Source organism: Aptenodytes patagonicus, chromosome 11 (assembly GCF_965638725.1).
Source record: "Aptenodytes patagonicus chromosome 11, bAptPat1.pri.cur, whole genome shotgun sequence".
NCBI classification, from domain to species: Eukaryota; Metazoa; Chordata; class Aves; order Sphenisciformes; family Spheniscidae; genus Aptenodytes; species Aptenodytes patagonicus.
Window position 1 is genome coordinate 12448654 of NC_134959.1, and position 20699 is coordinate 12469352.

General features: G+C 37.1%; 1 protein-coding gene across 2 annotated transcripts in view; it reads left to right on the forward strand.

Moving 5' to 3' along the window:
- LOC143165608 (neural-cadherin-like) overlaps positions 1 to 20699 on the forward strand; it is an 84128-nt gene that overhangs the window by 26127 nt on the left and 37302 nt on the right. For both annotated transcript variants that reach the window (XM_076349162.1, XM_076349161.1), the window contains exons 3-10: positions 5340 to 5537; positions 6421 to 6646; positions 9151 to 9355; positions 10922 to 11033; positions 12362 to 12611; positions 15486 to 15628; positions 18824 to 18996; positions 20048 to 20216. In XM_076349162.1, coding sequence (XP_076205277.1) covers positions 5411 to 5537; positions 6421 to 6646; positions 9151 to 9355; positions 10922 to 11033; positions 12362 to 12611; positions 15486 to 15628; positions 18824 to 18996; positions 20048 to 20216 — 1405 coding nt within the window. In that variant the 5' untranslated portion in view covers positions 5340 to 5410. The remainder of the gene's footprint in view (positions 1 to 5339; positions 5538 to 6420; positions 6647 to 9150; positions 9356 to 10921; positions 11034 to 12361; positions 12612 to 15485; positions 15629 to 18823; positions 18997 to 20047; positions 20217 to 20699) is intronic.

The window sequence follows — 20699 nt, forward strand, 5'->3', positions numbered from 1 at the left end:
AATTTTTCTGTTGTCTGAAGCTAGGGAGGAAAATCTGTCAAATGCAAAATCTACATATGTGCCAACAATGTAATTAGCAGAAATACTCTTTTAGTAGGATTTTTTTGAATGGATGGCATTGTGTAAGATATCTATGATGTGCCTGGCTTGAAAATCCAGTATCTAGTGTTTAATATTGAGGAAATTCTTATTGGTAGTGTGTTGCAAAACAGTTTGAAAATTCTTTTAGGGATAGTTAAGCCTGTGTCAGATTTCTGACTTAGGATCTCAGTAGTGGGCTGACTTACACTGCTGAATATAGTTGCAGGTATCTCCACTTGTCATCGGGGCCTGGTATTCACAACAGATAAGTAGAACTTGTCTGTGTGTTTGTAGGACTTAACCCAAATCCACAGAGGATTACCGGTTTTAAGCTGTTTCTGCTAAGATTTTGAGTGGAATTTTAACATATTATTTCTCCCGTAATGTAGCTCTATTACTGCACATGAACTACTTATACACTACTAATAAACTACTATTAATCATAATATATGACTGCAGATACATAACAATGTACTACTACTATTAATATACTGATGTATATGTATAATTAATATATCTGCAAGATACTTATGTGGGGGTGTTTTGATGGAAGGAAGCATTGAGACACCTTAACTATCAAGAGATGTATGTTTCTAAAATTTCCTTCCTTCCTTCCACTGTCTTGAAGGAATTTCCACAAATCATTTTCATAAATAGGGGAGAAAATTAATTTTATATACCTTATTAAAAATTAAAGGTCCGGTTTAAGCTCCATTCTGTAGGAAAACAACTATTCTGTAGGAAAGCAGCTATGTCAGTTACAAAATATGAGACTGCATTTTGTAATGTATACATAATGATAATTACAACAAATGAAAAACTTCTAAATATTTGCTGCGCTTGTTAGAATGTGGAGTTATGCTTTAAAAAAATCATGTTCATGAACATATACTTTGAAATTCTTAATGTGTTGTCCTGCTAGACATACATATATTACACATTATTGTCCATGTCAGTCTCTTCATCACACTCGTTGTCCTCTGGCAAGTCCTTGTCCGATCATGCTTCATTGGACACCCTGATGTTGTTGCTACAAGTTGTCAGGTCACATTTGTAGGTCTCTGTGCAGGGAAGTACAGTCCTGTTCAGTGTTTCTGTTACAGTTTTTGCTTTGATATATGGTATGCAGTCAAGGGAAAACTTACGGTAATTTTCCTCCAGACTGCCTTTATCTGAAAGCGAAATCATGATGATTTATTTAGTATTTTCGCTTGTGACTCAGATTGCCTATGGCTGATGGAAGAAGATAACATACCAATAAGATCTGTAAGGTCATATGCAGTGGTTACATATACTGGTCAAGAGAGACACTTACGCCTGTCTCTTTGATTATGTGCATTGTAGTTCCTGCTGACTATCCTAACAAAATTCTGAAGAGTATTCAGATGTTTCAGAGGTAACCAACATATTGCTGAAAGCTTTGATCTTGCCAAGATGTCAAATGACATTAAGGTCTCTTAACTATTAAAACACAAGTACCTGGAGGAACATGTCCAAGTCCTTTTAGTTTTTGATTAATAAAGTTTGCTAGGGCATGTGAGGATTAATCTCAGTCCTGATGTAGTTTTCCACAGTTTCCTTAAAGAGGTATTTCTCAGTTGTAATTATGTACTAAGTACCAGCACATTAATGTTCAGTGAACTGACAATCAGTAAGTGGCAAGAGTGGAATTTGTATCCAGGTTTATTACTTCTTGTTCAATAAAAATCAGTTACTCTTCAATTATGACTTGTTTTTGGATAGAGGAATACATGCATGTTAAGAACTTGAGCAGAACTTGAAACAGAATGAGTTCACGGGCTGATTAGGGTATTGATTTCCAGACTCCAGAGAGACAAAAATCAGTAACTTCTCTACTCCTGGCAGGGTTACCAAAGTGGCACTCAAAACCTTGATAGATCTTGCTATTATAGAGGCAGATTTCCACAGGTTCTTAACTCAGCTTCTAATTTAGTGCTTGCTATTTTAAGCCTGCAGTATGCCCAGGCAAACTAAGCTAATAGTGGGTATTTACAAACTTGTGACAGCTTCCGCAAGACCTGTTCTTTCGAGAAGAGACAGGCAATTTTGACACTAACTTCTCCCTTTTGCACTTACTCTTTTTGGACAACCTTTTAATTAAAATCTTTGGAGCGTTCAAGGAGGCACTGATCTCATTTGGCACTTCTCATTTAGAACTTGCCCTGTTGTGGGTCACTGTGGTGTATTTCAACCTCAGACTCAGATCAGCATCTAACAAGTTCCCATCTCTGCAGTTTCTTCAGGTGTCTTGGACTGGCTGCCCTGGGAGTTCTGGAACACACATTCTGACATGAAACACGTATCTTTGAAACATATCTGGTTCTATTTAGTATGGTAGTGGGAAATAGTATCTATGCTGCTACTTTTTACATCATGATTTTTGGATGGTTTTTTGATGCTCCTTCTGGCTTCTTTTGTGCTGTGCAGTTTAACAGCATCTGCAAGCAGAGGAGAAAGCATGCAGCTGCTTTCACAGAGTCTGTCTAAATGTTGAAGAGAATTATACCTGGGTGACTACGAGGACAATGCAGTAGCAGTAGTCTCACCTCAGTGTCAGTCTTTTTTATAATGAAATAATTCGAGTTTATCTTTGGAAACTTGGCTTCACATGCAATATTATAAAGAACATTCGGCTAGAGAAGCCGAATTGAGCATCTTTACACCAGGCCTCCCAACACTTCTGACTGCAGAAGTGCAATACATAACACACACAATTTGTCTCAGGGTCGAGAAGACTTTGTAGGACTTGGGTGTACATGGTAACTGAGAATTTTTCCACAAAAATGTAAAAATATGTGTTGTAGGTATCCATGTTCTACAATGGTGCAAGGCATGTTTAAGGTTATTTTTCAGGAAACTGATTGCTTCTGTGATTTACTGTTTGATAAATTAGAAGTTTGGTTTTGCTGTAGCCACCGTTTTTTCATATGTGCTCTCTTAAGCTAATATTATATTCCCTGGAACATTAGATTCTGAGTACAGGATATAATTACAAAGAAATTCATTTGGATTTAACAAGTTGCTGTCAATACACTTTCTGTTGCTCTTTAGAGAAAGGGAAAAAAAAAACCCCCGATGTATTCACAGTTACAGTTCTAAAATTCAGATGAATTAATACAGTTTTACAAGTTTAACTAAGAAGAACATCTGTGATTCTTGGGTGAATGCTGATTTTTCTACTAAGAGAATTTTCTGGATAAGAACAGAAAGTACTCAAAGGTCATGATGGATTAAGTCTCAGGAATCTAAACTAAGAAACTTACATTTGACTTTGTTAATCAGAGCACCAAGGAGTTTTCTTTACGACAATCCACTTACTGGTTGTTTATAGATTGCAGATTATGATACGGCGTACTAAATATGCCACTTGCCATCAGACAGAAGTTCCTAATTATGAAAAGCTGAAGCTTGCAAGAGGCTGATGTGAAAGATGTATTAGTGCTGCTGTGGGAGTGAAGGGGTAATGTCAGTAAATGTATACATCAGACAAAAATAATGTGTTTTAGTTGGAACATGGATTTTTTTTGGAGAGGGATGTAATGCTGCAATTAAGGAAGTGGAGAGAGAGAGAGAGTACAGCTGTTCAGCCTAAGTGGCACTCCTTCCTGGGAGAATATTCCTCCTTAACAAGATAACACTGTTTACAAGATTAGACATTTTGGCAACACTTTATATTTAGTGTCTTAAATACTAAATTCTTTGTATTATTAATTAGATTTAAATTAAAATGACAATTTTAGATGTTCTTCTTTGTATGTTGTTTCAGTTCCTGTAAAGCTATTTTGAAAATAAATGCGTGTGTGTAGATATGTTTTCATGTATATATAAATAATAAATACACACTGAAATGAAGTTTTAACACCATCAACTTTAAAAATTCTGACTTTACATCCGTTATTAAACTTGTGGATAAATCGTGTTGTAAATGTGGACAGCTGTTTTTACCTGGACCACATTCCCTTTCACTTCCCCAGGCTTGTTAGCTGGGGCCTAGTGCCATGTCAATGCAGTTGTACTGCTTTCAGCGTCAGGCAGGGTGTGCATACACTGCTCTTCTGGAGCCAGAGGCATTAAATACGGACTGCAGGAACACTCAAGTTGGCTTCTGTAGCAAAACTTTTTACAAGTTCAGTGCCAGTCCACTTGGAGCCAAGCTGGCCAAAAGGCCTAAGTTATATTTATACTGTGTCCCCTGATGTTACTGATAATATTTATCAGTTACAAAAAAAAATACTTTGTCACCATCTTGTGTTACCTCAGCTAAGCTGCTTCAAAATCTGAGCTAGCTGTGTGTGATTGAAGGAAGCATTTTTTTCAGTTGAAAGTATATATAAATTTATTAAGGAGAAAATGGCTTTGTCCTCTGTATCACTTTGCTTTCTTTGGAATGTGAAGATTTTAATCCTATCCTTTGGTCTTGTGTTCAGAAACTTTCTTCACCCAGGATATTTTCCCATTCTTTCTTCCTTTAACAGGAATGCTTAACTCCATTCCTGGAGATTTCAGAGCAGTTTCTTCAGTCTGACATTTTTCCTGTCTGCCACCTTTTCAGCAATACCTGCCTAATATTTATTACTTGTTTAGGAGCTCTACTGTCTTCACTGATTGATTTAATAATGGCAGAGGTATAACATACTTTTTCCTCAATTTTTAAGGCTCTTCTGTTGTCGATTTTTGGAGAATTGAATAGTTCCATTTTGTGGTGGTTTGTTTTTGGGGTTTTGTTTGTTTGTTTTTTAACAGCATTTAATCTTCACTAGAAGTGAAAACCATATTTCAGTGGTTTTCTGAAATCCAACCAGGATTTCAGTGAACTTTCTAACCAGGAGAATCAGTAGTTAGGGTAGATTGGTTAGAATTTTTTGGCATGGTTGCTGTAATCATTGCATAAACAAAATATTTCTTGATACTTTTTTTTTATCAGCAAAAAAACTTCAGAAAACATGTATTTAAATTTTGAACATTTAAGAATGTTTGATCTTTCCTAAAAAGAGGTATTGGTAGAATGTAATATGGGTGGCCCCGATCTTGCAGTTCAGCAGTACTTGTGCTGGTTATTTTTTCCCCCCATTGCATCTGGATGCTGTTAATTGCAGAAGAGCCTTAAAACCCAAGTTTTTCTGGATTACATGCCAACAATATTGCAGACAATACACACTTAGGAATTGATACATGTTTCTGTTACTCTGAGTGCCATTAAGTAGCTAAGTATTTCTTCATTTTTCTGTGACCATTAGGAAAGGATTGGTACTTGGTGCACTTGTCACTTACTGTGACAGACGTGAATGACAACGTACCTGAATGGGCCATGGAGCCCTTCCCATTCTTGGCTGTGGTTTCCCCTGAAGCTGCAGGAGGTACTGAAGTATACAAGCTGCTTGCTGTGGATGCAGATGAAGGGATCCATGGAGCTGTAGAATATTTTCTCTTGGACGGTAAATTTTAACCCTCTCATTCCCTGTGTATTAGGCTTCACTATTGTGACTTTTTTGTCTTTTATCCTCAGTTTTGTTAGTGAAAGATCTTCCCTTCCTCCTGCAAAAGGTTCATAAGCCTTCAGCTCTGTGTGTGAGAAAAGTCAACTTTTATTGAGAGTACGGACAGATTTGCCAGATTTGAAGTGTGTTCTCCCTGCAAAGTTGGGTTCCTGTCCAGATTGTGTCCTGGGGGATGATGGGGGCTGGAGCAGTCAGTACTCCTCAGGACTTTAGCGAGGGGATGGCAGTGGCAGCACTAGTCAGCACCTCTCTGCTGGACTGCCTGTTTATGAGATAGGGCAGTGTGTGGAGCACAGTTTGTTGGGCGGAGAGGGTTAACGTTCCTTCTCCCTTGCAGGAGTTGTGCTTCTGGTTCATTTCTAACAAATTTTTAAGGGTCTGGGTTGTGCCTTAGCTTTGCAAAGCTAGTACAGACTCATGAATAATTTTCTTTGTGGGGTGTCTTAAAAGAAACTTCAGTAATAGTTCAAAACTGTCTAAGCAGAAGGGGAGTAGCAATAGCGCTCCAAAGGTGAATTTGTTCCTCTTGGCCAGGACTCTAGCAGGGTATTTTCTGGTAAGGGATATTTAGGGTCAAACAACAGCAAAGTATTGGAGGATAAAGAAGAGTGATAATTGTCCAGAGAAGTAAAATGCAACTTAGAAATCTAATCATGAGTGTCATTACTGATTTCTAAGTTCTAAACAAACTTTCAAATTTTTGTGTGCATGCTGATTCTAAGCCAAAACCAACTCGGGAATTGATACCATATTCTCCTCTTAATTTTAATCAAGTAAAAATGTTCTTGCTGACAACAATTTGTGGATCTGTTCTTTTTAGGTGGTGAAGACAGATTTGAAGTTGAAAAGGACACTGGCTGGGTTAAAACAACAGGTTTGCCATTGGTGAGGGACAAGGAGTATTTACTGACTGTACTAGCAGCAGATAAACTTGGAAGCAGAGGGTCTCCAGCCTCTGTCTCTGTAATTGCTGGATTTCGACCACCACAGTTCACCAACATATCATACTTTGTTTATGTTCCTGAAAGTATGCCGCAAGGAAAATCGTAAGTAACAGTTAAAAATAATGCGGTGAGAGTGTGTTCCTAGTTTAACTTCTGTGCGATCTCCCCAAAGCCTCAGTATTGTTTGTGAATCATAAATAGATACTGTGAGTAGCAATTCAGATATCTTGATAGAATTGATCAAGAATACAGTTTGATGTATTTTTTAGTTACCCTTTTATACAGAAAAGCAGTATTGAATAATTATAGTTTCTTGCTTTTTGAAATTATATGGAAAGTATTAGCAGATGTTGATTGTGTCTTAATTTTCAGACAAAATGCAGAATATAAATTAGAACTGTTACATCATGAAGAAAGATATCCTGGTGTGAAAGAATATATAAATTTTATGTGTCAAATTTGGAGAGTTGCCTTCTCCATCAAGTGAAAATGAGAAAAACCAAAAAGACTGTCTTTGCTGTCTTCATCAGTCACGGTGACAAACTGAGCAAAAATGAAGATGCCACAAAACTTGTAATTTTATTTTTCCATCCTTTGTATAACCACGTGGATCTAAATATCACAGAAAATGTTAGTAACATAGGTCCACCTGAATACTCGGTTCTGTCTGTCCCAGACTGTTTTGGTTTTAGGGCAAACACTTCCTCTTGCAGTTGAATTGAGAATATTTTTGTTCAGTAAACGTCTTCCTTGTGTGGCCATACAACTGTTATTATATTATCTATAGTGTTGTATTTTACTGTTCAGTCTACAACATTCAATATTATATTATCTGTAGTGTTGTGTTTTACTGTTCAGTCTACAACATTCAGTTTTACAGTGTCTAAATAACCAAGGTGTGTTAAGATTAAAAAAAAATTAGCAACTGTTAATAGTAGATAACAAGGGTTTTCTTTAAAACTGCAATAAACTTAAATACCACAGGCATAAAAGAAATGCAAGAACTGCAAAATGCTACAATACCTAACAGGTACATGCCATCTTGGGTTCAATAATGTTTAGGATTAAAAATAATGAAATTCTTTATAAGTATTTTTTATCACTATTTAAAAATAGGTTTGCACACCTAAGATGACAGTAGGTTAGTCAGTTTGCCAGATTACTTGGTAATATCCGAAAGGAATGAAGTGTTTAATGCGGTTGTTATTATGTCAGAAGAGGTTTGAATACACGCCCAGTGAAAGTGGTTTCCTGTTGCGTGTTGATCAGAAATAGTCATGAAAATCCGTGTACAATCCTAAAGTTCTGATACTTAAATTGGACCAATTACACAAGTACGCAGGAAAACAGTTGCTGTCATGCACTGGATTTCTGGGTTTAGGATTTCACAATTGTAGGCTGATTGAAGACTGCTGCTGAGCAGAGGAGCGTTACCAAATCTTTCTCTTCCTTTGGTCTGCCACTAGTGCTAATATGCTAGCTGCATGGGCAGGCTGATCCGATGAAAGACAAAGCCAAAAAAAGAAAAAAAGTTATCAGTTGGCTTGTTAAATGTGCTCACAGCATGGCCTTGTGATTTTTAGTGCTGACAGGAGAGGAGAGGTGGCGTGAACATGCAGTCAGGGTAGGGAGTTAGAAGGAGGGCAAAATAATTCCTGTTGCAGGAACATGGTCATGCACTGGCTGAAACTGACTGTGAGACCACATCATAGGAAAATACAGAAAACGGCTGAAGTGAGATAATGACCTACAGCAACCTTTTCCACTGTTTCAGTAGTGCACCTGAGGGAAGTGAGAAGACAGCAGCATGGAAATACAATGGGGAAGAAGGTGTTTGGACAAACTGAGTTTTGTCTTTTTGATTGTAGTTGTCACTGGATCATACATGTTAGTCGGTTCTCCTGGGAGACGGAATTCTTTTTCCTAAGAAGCCTGCATGATAAGGCAACGAACACTTGAGGAATTAGTATTCTGTTTTAAACCCTTTAAAAATATGTATTTTTTAATTTCTTCTTTTACTTCATACTGCAAGCGTTTTTCCCACTTGAAGACTTTAAACACATTGGACTTCAGTGGAAAAAAGATAGTGCCAGACAAGAGCTAAAAACATATGTCCTGTATAACCCGTAACATGCATGCTGTTAGTGACTGGCTTTTATCCTTTTGTCGTTATCTGTTGAAACTTTAGGATGGTGTGACTGCAGCAGCAAACTTACCATGCTGTTACTAAAATGAATCTTTTACATCTTGCTTTATCTTTTAGTTTCCTGCCTGAAAACCATCACTACCGTAGAAGAAAGAGTAGGCAAATTCAGTTGCAGCAAAAACGAAATTCTCTGTTCCTGTGTTTTTAATCCTTACTGTGTTCTGCTTCCAAGAATCCTATCTTCATCTGTTTAACCTCAAGATGATAGAACTACTGTATAACAAAATGTTTGAATTTGGTGTTTAGGTACAGCTATCACTGACTTCAGTGATTATTGCTCTGATCAGACCTACAGGATTGCACCATCATTTCTGATATGTATCACTTCTGTTACATTTTTCAGTATGCTGTATTACGTGCTTAAAAGTCCTCTTTTTTTTTTTTTTTTTTTTAAATGCAGCTTTCTTACAGTCACTGCTGTATCATATCAAAAGAAATCCCTGAGCTACAGTTTACTAACTAATCCTAGTGGTCTGTTCAGTATTGATCGGGCAACAGGAGATATCAGTTTAACTCGGAGTGTGGATTATGAGAGTGACCAACACCAGTATCTTCTTTTGGTCAGAGCAGAGGAAGATGAGGAACAGTTCAGTAGTGCAGCTGAGGTAGGTGTTCACTTCTGGCAGTCTGTATGTATTTCCATTTTCCTTCAGGCTTTCCAGATTTCTGTACAGATTCACTAGGGGCTCCCATTTCCCTAGCTCATGCTCTCTATTCTACTGTCCATTTTAAAAGTCTTTCTGTCTGTGGGTAGATGTTGAGGGCTGGTTTAAGCACTCTTAAAGTTCAGTCTTGCAGATGCGGAAAAGGCTATTTCTGCCCATCATAGGTCCTAAGCCTTATCTGGGAAGATACGGAAGCGGATGAGGCTGAGCCAGACATGAAGTTTTGTCTTACTCTAAACCTTCATAAAGTGTGGTGTATATTTGAGATTATTCCAATTTAAAACAAAGGCAGAACAGAAAATTGTTTCGTAACAAGAACACAAAGTGAACTTGTAAAGAGAGAAAGTAATAAAAACTCATAGATACTAAAAGATGATGTTTCATGGTGCTTTAGAAAGCTGTTTGACAGCAAAAATATTTCTAAATATAGTTACTACATTACTACAGTTGTTTGAATTCAAGGATTCACTGAGTTAGGAAATGCATGCAATATAACAGTTTGTTCCTGCTGCAGGAAATAAGATGTACACTATAGAGGGAACAGGAGGCAGAATTATTAGAAACGAGTGTGAGGACACAGAGAGACAGTGAAACAGTATGTCAATGTAACAAACAGTGGCTGTAGCACACCAGAGACTGATAATTTGTATTGACCCTTTTATGTACTACAAGATGAAGAGTGGTAGAATATGACTTGAAAGAGGATTACGAAATGATTTTACAAATACATTTAGCCTAAATGTAGTTTAACTTGTACCTGCTTTACACTGATACAACCTCAAGAGTTAAGAGAGAGCAACTCCCAGTCCATACGAACCTACAGAAGGGTAGATAGAGTATACGTCTACCTGTTGCACTGTGATGCAGAATACCTCAACCAACTTCAGACAGTCTGAAGTGTAGCAGTATGAACCGCCATAAAGGCTAATTTAACGCACTCCTTACTGTTTGGATTCTAAACAATGCAACTGTAGACTCATATTTGACATAGAAATAAGAACATTTTTTAAAGATGTTAGAAGCAGAATTGTACTTCTTTCTTGTTTTACCATAATCAGTTCCATTTATGTCTGATTTACACTGCTGTAATTGAATTCAGAACTTGGTCTTGGATGTTTATACTGCTTAATATGCTTGGCAGTAGAATTTATAGTGTTACGAATCACAGAAGTGTTGGAAGATAATGGAAAAAGGATGCTTGGAAAGCAGATGGTCCATTTTTCTTTAAATTAGTAATAGGGAATAATCAACGGAGATGAAGGGTGAGTGGAAAATGTTGCTGCAAGGGACTGGGACTTGGCAATTCCTAGTATTTTGGAATCTTAATATTTCAATGGTTCTCAGCAGGAAAAGTGCAATCTAAGAAAAATGGCTTATCCTATGTGCTATAGCTTCTGAAGACCTCAAGGATGTTTTTGGGAGATTCTTCCATCTGATACTTCTAGAGCAATGAAGTCGTTGCCTTGATTCACTTTACTGTTTAACAGTCCCCTCTTCTCCATTAAGGTTTTGGTTGTAATCACAGATGTGAATGATTGTGCCCCCGAATTTCATCAGTCGATTTACAGCAAAGTTGGTGTTCCTGAAACAGTTACTATGACAACTGCGCTTCTACAAGGTTAGTACTTCTAAAACGATGTGTTACATTCAGTATGAGTATTTTTTTTTCTCCCACTAATCAGAATTCAGTTCAGAAGGCAAAATTACCTGCCCCAGCATGGGTAGTTGCAACTTTCTGAAGGCAAATGGCACCCTGTAGAATTGGGTCATAATTATTTACTACTGCCACAGCCCAATTAATTTTGGGGGACAGGAGACAAATTAGTTTTGGGGGACAGGAGACAAAGGAAACAAATCTTCTTTGCAGGATTTTGAAGTAACACGACTTCAGTTGTGGTTGGTATTATAGCAGCAGGCTTATAGTAGCAATCTTGCAACATTTCTTTTTTTTGAAGGAAGAGAGTGATGTTGGATCAGAAATTATGGACACATCAGCTTGCCTTCTCTGCCCGTCTTCGAGTCCTGTGTGGGCTTGCTGTAGAGAATACTGCTCTTCTGCGTTAAAAGCCTCTTGCATGGTTTAACTGTTCTATGTGAGGTTTTGTTTGGATGCTTGAGAAAAAGACTTTGCTTCTTCCCAGTGTAATCAAGAATTTAAGCTTTAAATGATCATGCTCTAAATTATGTAAATTTTGATTTTGTAAACCGCAAAAATCTTATATTGAAAATGTTTATAAAGAAATGAGCAGGACCTGGCAATAAAACAAATTTATGTCAACTAAGCAGTTGTAGAAGGGCCTTATATTAGTCTTTAACCCTTATGTAAAGTTTTTATAAATCTTGAGGGGAAAAGGGAAATTAAACTACAGGAAAACTTCTGTTCCCTAGTAAATAGGATTTTATAACCTCCCACTGTTCTACTTAGTGATTTATCCTGTACTAATGGTAGTCTGTCAGTTACTATTCTGGTAACTGCGCTTTTAGCATAGGTTTTTGTAGGGTATGGGTAGGAGCTGACAAACACATAACTTGCATCAGTTGAATAATATATGTAAATATTTAATCTTTAATCACACAGGATGTGATCTGTCCGAGTGATCCTAAGTCAACAGTATAGATCAGGTGGACATGAGAATATACGTCTCTGTGTGAGAATATGTTCTTGGTAGTACAGGGCTCTAAATCCAGCAGACAAAGGCAAGATCTAGTGGCTGAATTCAACCAGGGACTTAACTTGTTGGTTTTTTTTTTTAAAAAAAACAAGTAAGGGTTAGTTCAATAAAAAGCACAGGGGATAGCACAGTTTTATAAATTACTTCAATCACCACATGCCAAGGCAAATGCTATTACAGTTTTATACTACACACTAATTCTCTTGTTAAAGTACTTAACATTCCAATTCACAAACTTTGATCTACACAATGTCTTTCTCTTCTCTTTTAATAGTGACAGCCACGGACTGCGATTCAAAAGAGAATGCCGAATTACTATATTACACTTTGAGTCAAGACTTCAGTATTACTTCTCATGGTACTATTTTTCCAGCAACACAGCTGGACTATGAGCGACCTGACCATCTTTATGAGTTCATAGTTATGGCTGTAGATAAAGGGGAAGAGCCGAAGACTGGGACAGCAACTGTTAGGATCCATGTTTCAAATGTGAATGATGAAGCACCTGAGTTTTCCCAGACAATGTAAATACATATTCTTAGAACTCTGTTATCTTTGTCTTTTACTGTTGCTTTTTAAATTTTGGTCGAAAGGCGGATCATTATAGGATGGTAACCAGCTTCGGTTCAATCAAATCTGAGAGTTGCACTGACAAATACGGATGATCTTTTGACTCTGAGACTCTCTTACTACCAGTAAAAAAAATTTTAAAAAAAGCAGCTTTAAGTTTGGTTCTTAATTTTCAGGTTTAGGCATACTTTCAATGTAGAGTAGGACTTGTATATCTAGCTAGATAGAGGTAGTATATAGACAGTCTCTTTTGACAGATGTTGCTCTTAAGTTTTTTCCAATACGTACTGAAAGAGGTGGTGCAGTCATTTCGGATTATACATTTCAAGAGGACCCCTCCACTACCAAAGGAAATCAAGCAGAAAAAGCAGGCAACTCAGTGTTGTCCTCAGCCCTCATCCAGAGTACGTGGTGGAATTTTGCCTTTTAAGTAGGAAATTTAAGCTTAGACAGAGTCAACTGTCTGCATCCCTGGTTTATAATTGTAAAAGAAAAATGCTCAGATGACAGAATCCTAAATGACCACTGAATTATAAAACCCACAAGATAAATGTCAATAAGTGGAGTTCACTTAATTTCACTTAGTCCCATGCCCTACAAACTGTACCTTTTTTTCTTTTCTCCCTTCTAAAGCATCAGTAAGCATTTTTCTTCCATAGTTGGGGCTCAGAATCGTCTGAAGCAATGTCAAAAGTACTTTAACCTTGCATTTGCATTAGAGGCTTAGTAATGGAATTCCCAGTCAGCTTCTGCATCAGCCTTCTACTCTTAAAAGTAGAAGTTGCTCAGAACAAAACCCAGGCAGAGATTTCAGTGATGCTAAGCTTGTGGTTTAGCTGAACAAAACATCAAAGCTTTCTGACAGTCCTTATTTTATGTAAAGGTAACCTATGGCTTCAAAATCTTGTGCCTTCCTTTCTTTCCTAAAGGTTGCTTAGGAGATATGGCTTGGAAAAGTTGACCTTTCATAAATTCTTACTGGATCTCTATGCATTTTCAAATACTAAACCAGATGATGCCTATTTTTCATTTATTTGTTTTAATATTCAGGGTCATTGAATATTTATCTGTATCTGTTAGTCTTGTATCTGTTCCTAATTTTTTAATCAGAAATGAGTGATAATATTAACGTAAACATCTCTAACAAATTGGAAGCAGAAAACATAGTTTAACCCCCCCTGCCAACTCTTATATTTAATGGTTACTGAAGAATATGATTAAAATGAATGTTATTTTAAATTACCAAACATTCACAAGAAGCTTTTCTGTTCCCTATGCAATAGCAGGGAAACTGATATTGTATATATGTGTAGATTGGCATTGGAATTGAATTCAGCTCCTGGAATTCAAATTATCTCAAGTTTTGTTTAACCAGGTTAACCATGCTTTGATTTCGCTTTGTCTTTCCCGTTATGAAAAAAATCTTGAACCCAAAGGTGAATTTCAGACAGAACGTAGTTGAAGTTTTCTGTGAAATAGATTCATCATGAACACCCGTAAATTAGGTCCTGTTGAGAGACTAGTTTGCAATTAATGTTATGCTCTGTGGCAGGCTAATACAAATCAAGATGATGATGTTGTCCTTCCAGCCCTTTGTTTAAATAGATTTGCAGTCCAGTATAAACTTACGATTCCTTGCCACGGGCTTTCTTTCATCACTGTTACTGTTCATCTCAGTTATGAAACGCTTAAGGCTACCACTGTGTTTCATTTTGTCAGTTTTTACTTTCTCCTTTTTAAGAGACCTCTTCTGATGACTTGAACTCTTCTGTCCCTAATTTAATATTCAAAATTATCAGAATTACTGTTCATTTGCTTTCCAGATGCAGAGTTAAGACAGTGTCCTGAGGGTTGTGACTGAGCTAAACCAGAATAATTTACTTCTCTTACTTCATTGCATATTAAATTGGGGGAAGACAAAAAGCTGTTTCTATGAAGGTTTTGATGAAAACACACATATCTAGACAACAAAAGCTAAGGGAGAGGTTTTCTGTGCATCCATTTTCTTTTTCTTTGAATTTTTTCCTATTCTCAGCATATGGAGAGTGGGTCCATAAGCATTCTGAACCCACTGGTACATATGTATTTTATCTCTATTGTTGGATACAGCCAGCTGTAGTTCATTCTTATGACTGAGCTTTGGGATATCTACTGTGGACAGGTCTGTGCTATGCTTAGTCTGGACTATGCTCTATCCAGTCAGATAAAATAATAAATATTTGGGACTTTGCTAAAGCAGGTGGCTTTTCTACTCCAGAGAGCATTAAGTTTAGGCTGATAATGCCTCTTAAGAGCTTACAATGTCAGTGATGTGTCTGGACTTGAGAAGAGATTTTTGTAAAACTGACATTATGCGCATATCCTCCAGATCTGATTCTCATCTTAGTCACGCTGGTGCAAAGACTACACTGAAAGTATTTTGAAAGCTTGTGTCAGAAAATGTGCTATAACAAGCAATGCTTTAACTTAGCAAATGTTTGCTTTGATTCCGTGAATCATGCAACTAATTTTTTAAAATTAAAAAAAAAAAGTGAATTCTGCATTTAGCCCAAGTCTTGTTGTGAAGCTAAGCTTCAAAGTTTCAATACTGCTGAAAGTCTGCAATGGAACTCTATGGGAGGTAACAACAGGAAGACCTGAATGGTTGGCTAGATCATCAATACTATCATTTCACTGGTTAACAAAGAAACATCAATGTGATTGTATTAATAAATTACAAATCTCTGCAGTACCCTTTGTACAGGTAGCCAGTAGGCATAAAGCATAGTTCTGTATATATTATTTCCTGTCTAAATTCATAAATGTGTTGTCATAATTTCTTTTAACAGCTACAGGAGTTTTGTTTCTGAAGATGCAGGCCCAAACACACTGATTGCTACGGTTAATGCTGTTGACCCTGATGGAGATGGTGTGACATATGATATTCTGTCTGGGAATCAAAAAGGAAACTTTGTTATTGACCCTAAGAAAGGTAATAATACATTAGCTCTTTGCTGCTGCAGTCATAATGTTGATTCTGATGTGATGCAGCTTGAGTTCGGTCTTCATTAGGTAGCAATTATAAAAACTGAATAGCATATGCTATTTTTGAAGCTAATACTAACCTAATTTTAAGAAGTGCAGGAAAAAGATGCAATTGTTCTAGACTCTCTTATAATGTCAAAAAAATTGTAGCATTTTTCCAAAAGCTTTGTATAATTGAGCTATCTTGTTTATTGTTTGCTTTCAGTCAGTAAATTAATAGAGAGCATTATTATAGATAACAGGTAACTTAATAGACAGTAACTTAATAGAGAATGTTATTGTTGATAACAGTGACATTCCAAAATGTCAAACAAGGATTTGAATAACATTTAGTCTAGGAAAGTCTAGTTTGAAAGTTGTAGCAAGAAAGGGCTACTCTGCAGGGTAGGATGAACTAGGAGTCAAGGGTGACAGCAAGGCAGGCAGGGGCAGGGCCCTCAGCCACAGAGCACCGTCCTGAGCAAGAGCAGCAAAGCAGGTCCTGTGATATAAACCTGGTTCATCCAACAGTCCAGTGGTCACCAGACAGATTTGCAGTGATGAGGCAGGTCTCAGGTCAAGCTGGGAAGCCAAGTCAGCAAGGCAGTGTCAGGGTCAGCAATATACATGGTCAGGTATGTATATATACACACCCCCATGGGGGAGCTCAGGAAAGGACCTGAGCTTAAGTGCAGCTCCTGAGACATGGGGCAGAGGCCACAGACAAGGCTTCTGACAACTAACTGTCTGATCCAAGGTTAGCCGGCTGCATTGTGTCAGAGCTGGCCTTGAACATGGACAGCCAAACCCAGGGAGCGGGAGGGAGAGTTTGCAAGGCCTGTTGGTGCACTCAGAGCTTGACATCCACCTGCTGCGATTAGCCAAAGATACTATTAGTAATCAAATAGCTGTGTGAGGAGAAAAAACAATAGGATGACAGTTCTGACTGGAGAAGTTTTCTTTGTGCAACTTTTTCAATAACTCAGTTTTAACTGGTTTAAAGTGGGCATTTGGGTTTTTAGACGAGGCTTTTTTTTTCCCGTGCTTATATCTATGACCTGTTTATGCATGTGTGAGCAAACACTTCTTAACCAAGTTTACTTGTGTTGTAGTGACACAAAATGATGCATTTGTAGGTGGAAGGAGACTACCACTGTTTTATTTCAATGAAGGCAAAAGTATATAAAATATGAACTCAGTAAGGATATTTTTCATTTAAGGGCAAAATCATTCACATGAGCAATGTTATTTAGCCAAGAATACTACATGCATGAGGAGAAAAAATGTGTGGAGAATACTTTGCAGTTTGCAGTCATTTGTTCTGAAATACCAGTTTTTACATCTTTTTAAATCTGTTTCAGCAGTTGCGTATTTTTAAAACCCTAACGGAAAAAAATCCCACAACGTTGGTGTCCTCATTTAAAAAAAAAAAAATTTTCAAAAAAAAAATGCACAAACACACATCATCTGAGTAGGCTGGCATATCCCTTTAAATTAACAGGATTCATTTGCTGTTCATTGCTTGAAAAAACAAAAGAGGATGTTTTGAGACAGAAACAGGCAACCAAATTGAAATCCCATTGACGGATTGAAGTGACTTAATTAACTTCAGTTAAACTACTTTATATTTAACCTGTTTTGAACTGCAGTCAAAATCTGAACTTACATTTTTCAAAGCACAAGTGTTGAATATATAGGAAGGAGTGAGCCACCCTAAGTTATTCCTTCTCTTTGTTTCATAGAGTTCACTTAGCATGAAATTTTAATTTCAATGCAAATCATGTTTTTGCAATATTAATGTTAGATTCTGAAATGTTCCCAAAGATATGGTCTGCAGGTAACTTGCAAGCGTTGAAGCATGATCCTGAATTTATTGAGAGCTCCTTTTATCCTTTCTGACTTAAAAATAGAGCTATAGGTTCCAAGAGTTAAATTTATAAAGATACTTTGGCACCTAAAGAGGAACGATGGTTTTAAAAGCGCCTAATTGCCACAGGGGTAGTATATCTGATGCTTCTGAAAATCTTTATTGTAAGTGCTCAATCAAATCTTTATTGATTCATAGCATCTCTTAGGATTAGCTCCATAGTTTTAATATAGATAATCATGTATATGTACTTTTATACTTTTTTACCAATTAATTTTTATAGTCTTTGAAACTTAATTTTAGAAACATTAGCATTTTTTTTCAAAACACTTTTGGGCTTTTGTTGCTTAATAAACCAATAAAGGTTTATACAGTGGCTTGCAGCAGTTTCTTTTCAGAAATGATGTCAGGGGAATAGTCTGTACCCCCTTGTTACAGAAATTCCGAGGTAAAATGGAAATGTGTCAAAAGTAAGTGCTGCAGCTAAAGCAATACATTTGCAAGCAAATTGAGTGGCATTGATGGTGTGACAATACTCTGTTGTAATGACAATTGCTATTATGCCTGATGAATAATAGAGGTGATTGATGGATGATGGAGCAAAAGAATGACAGCTTCTTACTGCATGGTCTCAGATAGCTGTAGTCTCTTTTGCTTTTGTAGCAAATCTTTTATACATCTTTCTCTGACAGTGGCTTTATGTCCCATCCAGGAGGGTGTATCATTTGGGTGACTTGGGAGAGTAGCAAAATACAGGTTTCTGAGGATATGTCTATATAGCTAAATGCTGCTATGATTGTGCTGCAGGAAGGTAAACTTGTACTACTTTCAGTTGAGCTAGCATGGGTAGCTACAGCTGTAGACATGGTCATACATGCTTCAGTGCAATAATGATACAGGAGCATAGCCAGGCTCGCTGGTGGGGCTGGTGCAGGTTAAACAGAAGTCTGCCACAAAGTTTCTCTGGATTTTTTTGTTTTGTTTTGTTTTGTTTTTTTTCTGCAGCGGATAGACTAAAGCTAATATATGCAGGTCAGCTGAGTTGTAGTTGTTGTTGCATTTAGCTCTGTAGACATACCTGCAGACAAACAAACATGTTGTGCTGTCTTAATTTTGTTTTAGTATCAGACTGCAGTAAAAATACCGTAGTTAAATTAAACTCTAGCAGCCTTGTGGTTTATTGGTGAATGGGTAAACCAGAGTGGTTTGTTGTCATGCTTACTAGTGAGAAGAATAACAGTAATTGGTTAATGTAGTAAAAAAATAAAACCCCACAACCTATTGTTGTTTTTACAGGGCTAGTTAGACTTCGTTCAAGTCCATTTCCTAAGCTGCAGGGGACAGGATATGTACTTAATGTCACAGCTACTGATGATAATGCCTCTGGAGGGCCTCATTCTCTTACAAGTATTGCCCAGGTTGTTGTGAAAATTGATGATGTCAACAATAACAAACCTGTCTTTCAGAAGGTAAATGTATGAGGCTCAGTCATTTGTATTAGACTGTGTGGTAAATGTTTAAGACTGTTGTTGTCACTGCAAGTGATGGAGCAGATGAGCTATTCAAGAAGTGGTCCGCTTTCGTCTCTCTTCGAGTCCTGATGCCGCTGTCCTCTCCATCTTTTCCATCCCTCTCCTAAGACTTACAGGGTTTGTTCTCCTCTTGTGGCAGAACAGCTCCTGTGAGCACTGTCTCTTTCCTGAACCACATCTCATCTCTGGCATTTTAGAGTTGAGTGAATAACTTTTGGAGGTTCAGTGTGATATATGTGATGAGGAATTGATGCGTGTAGCTATCCATGCAGTAGACTTGTTCCAAAATATTCCAAAATACCTCTCTAAATTACTTAGATTACTTAAATTAATAGATTACTTAAATTAGTAGGCTTCTTTTGATGATTGTATGTCTGGAACTGATGAAAGAGAGAAGAATGAAAGTGTTTTAGCTTCATTTGTAAAGTATTGTAAAAAATAAATGTTTGAATATGGTTTCAGAATGTTAATTTATATTAAAGATCTCTTGTCTAAAAATTTCAAGTTTGGTAGCGGTGGCTAAAATTTTGATGGGCAATGTTGCATATTTTGAAAAGTCAGTGACTATTAATGTCAACCTTGGAAATTCTCAGTAATCTGTCCTTGACAAAGTTACTTTGTGTGGAAATCCCTTTTTGACCAAAGCAATTCTGTGGTTTGGGCCAGTGTATGCCCTCTTTTTTATCAGACTTTTGGTAAGATAGAAAAATATTTGCATTTGGAAGCATATGCAACTGTAACTTTTTCTCCAAATATTTTCACGAGTTGGAGATGCTCAGTGGCCTCATGTTGTGTGGCGTTCATATAACTGCAAAATAGCAAGCGAAGTCTGTAAATTAATCACGGTACAGATAAAACATTAGCATCAGTGCATGTGAATGGAAGTGTAGCTAAATCTTTTTTTCTTTTTTTCCCCTCTAGTATATATCTTTAAATCAAATGGCATGGCAAGTCCTTGATTTTTCTTTTTTTTCCTCCCCTCTCTTAGTGTCAGTATTATCAGGAACATGCTTATGTATTGGAAAACCAGCCTTCAGGGACAGTTGTACTGCAGGTCGAAGCCACTGATGCTGATGAAGGATCCAATGGTATAGTGAAATATGGCTTGATGCACAGAGGTGGTGTCCTACCAGCATTTAGTATTCATCCTGACACAGGTAAAGCGAATATCAGAACTGGTACTGGCATATAGAAACCACTTTGTTACACTGATGGAAAAAAAGCTTAAATAAAATCAGACTTTGTGCTTTTTCATTGAGTTTTTTGATAGCAGACAAAATATAAACTGCATGTATTAACAGCATGAACAAATATTCTCCCTTTAGTTTCATACATGTCCAATGCCGAACTAGAACTCGTGTTTTCCCTGAAATGTGGAAGTTCTGCTGTGTGAAATAACTTCTGTGTTTTTGTAACTAGCTTAAAAAAACTCACCATATTTTAAGTGCACATTATCTTGCAACATTGCTAGTGGCATATAAATGATTTATCCAAATGACAGTAGTCTTACAAACAGCAGAGACTAAGTCTTGGAAGGACAAAACTAAATTCAGGCTGAACTTTTGGAGTATAAAAGACATGAAACATGCCTTTACCCTGTACTTGCTGCTCTTCAAAAGAGATATTTTTTATAAACTCAT